The sequence below is a fragment of the Fulmarus glacialis genome, unplaced genomic scaffold, assembly GCF_000690835.1.
Source record: "Fulmarus glacialis isolate BGI_N327 unplaced genomic scaffold, ASM69083v1 scaffold18049, whole genome shotgun sequence".
NCBI lineage: Eukaryota > Metazoa > Chordata > Aves > Procellariiformes > Procellariidae > Fulmarus > Fulmarus glacialis.
The window spans coordinates 586-4,894 of NW_009234067.1; the positions used below are offsets into that span (position 1 = coordinate 586).

Consider the following 4,309-nt stretch of genomic DNA (forward strand, 5'->3'; position numbering starts at 1 on the left):
ACTATCCTACTCCTAATCTCTCATACATTTTGAAATCAGTTCAGCAAGATCAAGAGGATTTTGTGTAAGGCTGCCTCACAAAGATTAAGGCAACTGCAATTTTGGCTCTCGTTTCCAGTGGGTGTTTGCTTCCCGCAGCCCTTTTTTGGCGGTGGGTATGACAATACCACGTGTCCCAAGAGGAGCCTGCCAAGGGGAGGGAGTGGGTACCTGCCACCGTTACCCCCTTTGCTTTGGTCCTGAGGAACTGGGCAGGTACTGCCACCTCCGCAATGATTTGTACCCTGCAGCTGGGGAAGCCACGTGAAATGCAAACGCCGAATACGGGACTATGTACAGACAGATCTGCTTTGCACCTGCTCGCTCCCTGCGCCTCGCCTCAGGACCAGCAGTGTAGGGCCCCAGGGGTGCAGGCATTACGTGCCTGGGTTCAGTCTGCTCATCAGGAAACTCTTGACGCTGGGGACCGGGTGCACATCGTACTGGTGCCTGCGGCGCTCGATGAAGGAAGCCAAGCGAGAGGTATCCAGTGGGATCTTGGAATAGCTGCCATTGTGCAGTTGCAGCCACGGATGCTGTAAACAAGTGGCTGCCGTTGGCCTTCTCCTGAAGTCTTCCTGGAGGATAACGTTGATGAAATCCCTGGCAGCATGACTCACATCGGAGAAGTACTCGGGCGGGAAGCTGAAATCTACTCTGCACACATTGATACAAGTCTCCTCTTTGCTTTCATCCAGGAATGGAGAGACACCACTTAACATGACATAGGTGAGGACCCCAATGCTCCAGATATCCGTGCTCAGGGAGACAGGAAGGCCTTGGATAACTTCAGGAGCTGCGAACTCCGGGTTTCCGAGGAGGTGGTGGATGTGGTAATGACCTGTGATCTGAACTGCATCCTCCAAATCAATGATCTTGACACGAGGTACCGGGATTCTTAAATCAATGAGCAGATTTTCTGGCTGTTGAAAAGATAATAACAAAAACTTAATTATATTATGGTTTTGCAAATAAAATGTGTATATTTCATTTAGGTTTAATAGCCAATCAAAACTCTCATTTAATTAGATGTGCGAGGTACAGATCAGGAGAGTGAATGACAAGGAACTGCTCAGCTGCTGTTTACAGTGCTGTAAATTCAGATCAATGCTGAACTTGCAATGACAACATCCTCTTTTGCACTAGGGCAACACACTGGGATTTTGCACTTTGTCCCAAATACGCACAGTTTATTTTCCCAAACTAATCTCTACAGATTAAGAGCGCTGACAGATTTTTAAATTTTGATAAGATTTGTGTATCTCTGATCAGTTTATTTAGATTCCATTTGTTTACATGACAGCTGGCTATAAAAATGTGCGTAACTTGTAGCAGAAATGCTCTTCACGAAGTAAATGTTCAACTTTGCTCCAACTACCACGTACCCTGGGAGGGATTCTGGTGTGTGCCACTACTGTTGCAGTCAGTTGACATGGATGGAGTTGCCAGTGTTCCCTTATAAACACCAGCACACAGTCATGCCTTCCAAGCCAGAGTGCAATTATATTTCATCCCAGTTGGTCTTCCCTCTGTTTTACCAACCCTTTCAGTATTAAAGATCTCTCTCTCTGTCTGTTTTACCAACCCTTTCAGTTGGTAAATACCCTTTCAGTATTAAAGATCTCTCTCTCTCAGTTGGAGATGCTGAGCATTGCCTATACACTCCGCTCTGGGGACTTAACACAGATTTTGCTTCCTTTGTTGGCTCTGAAATGATTTCTGAATTTACTTCTTGCACCCTCTCTAGACTCACTTCTCTGTTCTATAGCCCCTCACCCTCATGCATATTTACTGCTGCCTCATGGCTATATATATAAAGCAAAGTTCACTACACTGCTGTTTAAATCTCTCTGCTTGCTCTTGTGCAGTCTGCGTCGACAAAATCAACATGTTCTTGTGCAGGATCCTGGGACAAGACAGTCCATGGCTAGGTCTGCTGTCACTAACAACGCATCTCCTGCTTCCCACTTAGCAACAGAAGGTGCTTTATTTAGCAAACCTCATTCAGGAGAACTGTAAATAGGTCACAGAAAATTGGCTTCCCACCTTGTTTCTGGGAAGTATCTTATGATCAAATAGAGAATTCAGTGCAGTTTCTTACCTCCAAGCGATACCTACTTTTTGACAGGTCCTATAAATACAGCAGAAAATACAAACAATCTTACTGAAAGAAACCAGCATGATTTAGCCTTTTGGGACTAATGCTCACATAAGATGCTGTACAAAAGGAATCTTTTTTTTTGTAGTGGTAGTAGGCAGCAGAAGAATGAAAGCATCACTTCATCTGACATGTCTGGGGGTTGGAGAGTTGAGAAGAGACCTTGGAGCTGGATTGTCCACTATACAAGAAAGTTAAATTCATCTCTCATTCTCCATTTTTAATTGTCAGTTAAGTCTGCGAAAAAATTACAGATTATCTGATATCCCTGGCAACCAGAATCAACGTTGCAGATCACAAAACTCAAAACACTTGATCATAACTTCAATCGCTAATCCTCTGTCATCCAAGATAACTGGGATGTTGATGGGGACAGCAGTACAATGCCAAATCCAGGACAGTACAGTGCCTCCTGCCATGTGCGCTAACAAAAGGAGGTACGAGCTGTGCTAATCTAACTGAGTGGGACATTAGAGAATGCCTGAATTTCTTCTCCACAATGCAGCTTGTTCTTCCTCTGAACCTCTCCCCGGGTGTATTTCCCACCCGGTTCCGCTCTCAGGCTCTGCAGCACAATGCAGCATGCTGCTTTCCTTTGCCCCTGCCAGCCCTCCCCACCTCCTGCTCCCCTGCACCCTCCCCTCCCCTTGCTTTGGGCTCTCCAGGGCACTGCTGCAGATGTGAGGGAGACACACGCTCCTTCTGGCCTTCCCTGAGCTATGGGCACAAGCCAGCTCTGCTGAGGAAGCTTGGTAGCTAAGTTGGCACAGGTGTGAGCCCAAACCATACTCTGCGGATTTATCTAACTCCCCTTCGCTCAGGTGCTAGTGTCATCTCACTCTTGTCTCAGACATCCTCCTTCTCCTTCATTAAATCCCTCTTCCAAAAAGCCCTTGAGAACAAACCAGTGAATCAAAGAAATAGGTGCATCTCTTGCCTGAAGGAAGACAAAGACCTTGTGCTGCAGGTCAGTAACTCCTTTCTCTGGTCAATAGGTCTGAAAGATAGTGCTTTTAGTGATCGCCACTTTTAGTCCATTTAGTGATCGTCTCTTTGGGGTACAGACTGCACCTCCTCCCTGTCTGTGCAGCTGGGAACTCACTGTACCAGGGCACTGAATAATAGCATCATTCTCTTTTCTTCTTACCTTTATGTCTAAGTGAGCCACTCTGCAATTGTGAAGATACTGCAAGGCTTCCATTGTGTCTCTTATATAGAAAGCGACTTTTTCCTCCATAAGTTCATCATGGTTCATTAGATAATCTAAGAGACGACCGTCATCCATCCTACAAACAAATCAAACCCTGCACATGAAAGATCACATGGTATCTCTAGGAACAGTTAATATTTGAAAACAAAATTGCAATGGAAACTTCGTGACCTAAAAATGGAGGAAACTAAAATGCAAGATCTGATGAGTATTTAATAATATCTCAAGATACTGCAGGCCATAGAAATGGTAGAATGGTTAATCCTCAATTGTTATCTCCTTGAAAAATTTAGCAACAGTCTCAAAGTAAACTCATTTGCTTAAGGATGGATTCAATAGATGGAGGCAACTCCTTTGAAAACAGATCCTCTTAATTATTTGGATTCATCTATTTATTTATAGAGCTGGTTGCATAATGCAGAAAAAAAATGACTGACATTTTCAGCTGGTAATATGTTCTGTGGGAAAACTAACCCAATAAAAGTTTTCCACCTAGTTTTATTTATCTGTATAAATAAACAAGCAAATAGCACAAATGTACTTTGTTGGATATACAGTAGAAGCATTTTGGATTTTGGTTGCTATTTCTCCTTATAGGGGCAAGCATAGTTGCTACAGAGCTCTTTTCACCAAGAAGTATTAGAACAATGTAGGCTTCAATCTAGCTGAAACACATTTACTGAAATACAAAAAACTGCCCGGATAAACCTGATGCTATTCAATGGGACAAACTAACTGCTGATACAATTACCCAAGCTTCACCAGAGTAGAAAGCAGTTTTATTTGTCCCTTTGAATCTTATTTACTGTAAAGAAAAGGCAGTGGAAGCTCTGCAGAAAATGGCTATTTCATTTGACGTCACAATCAATAAAAAACAGGTGACAAAAACTTTGTCCTGCTGA

The 4,309-nt window shown here is 43.6% G+C and overlaps 1 protein-coding gene across 1 annotated transcript in view; it reads right to left on the reverse strand.

Annotated features, from left to right (window-relative positions):
- Positions 1 to 416: 416 nt before the first annotated feature.
- The window catches only part of LOC104082424 (kalirin-like), a gene marked incomplete at its 5' end in the record, with an annotated part of 14,410 nt that continues 10,517 nt past the window's right edge, over positions 417 to 4,309 (reverse strand). Inside the window, 2 exons of the mRNA XM_009585546.1 lie at positions 417 to 962; positions 3,345 to 3,483. Of these exons, the coding sequence (XP_009583841.1) occupies positions 417 to 962; positions 3,345 to 3,483 (685 nt within the window). The remainder of the gene's footprint in view (positions 963 to 3,344; positions 3,484 to 4,309) is intronic.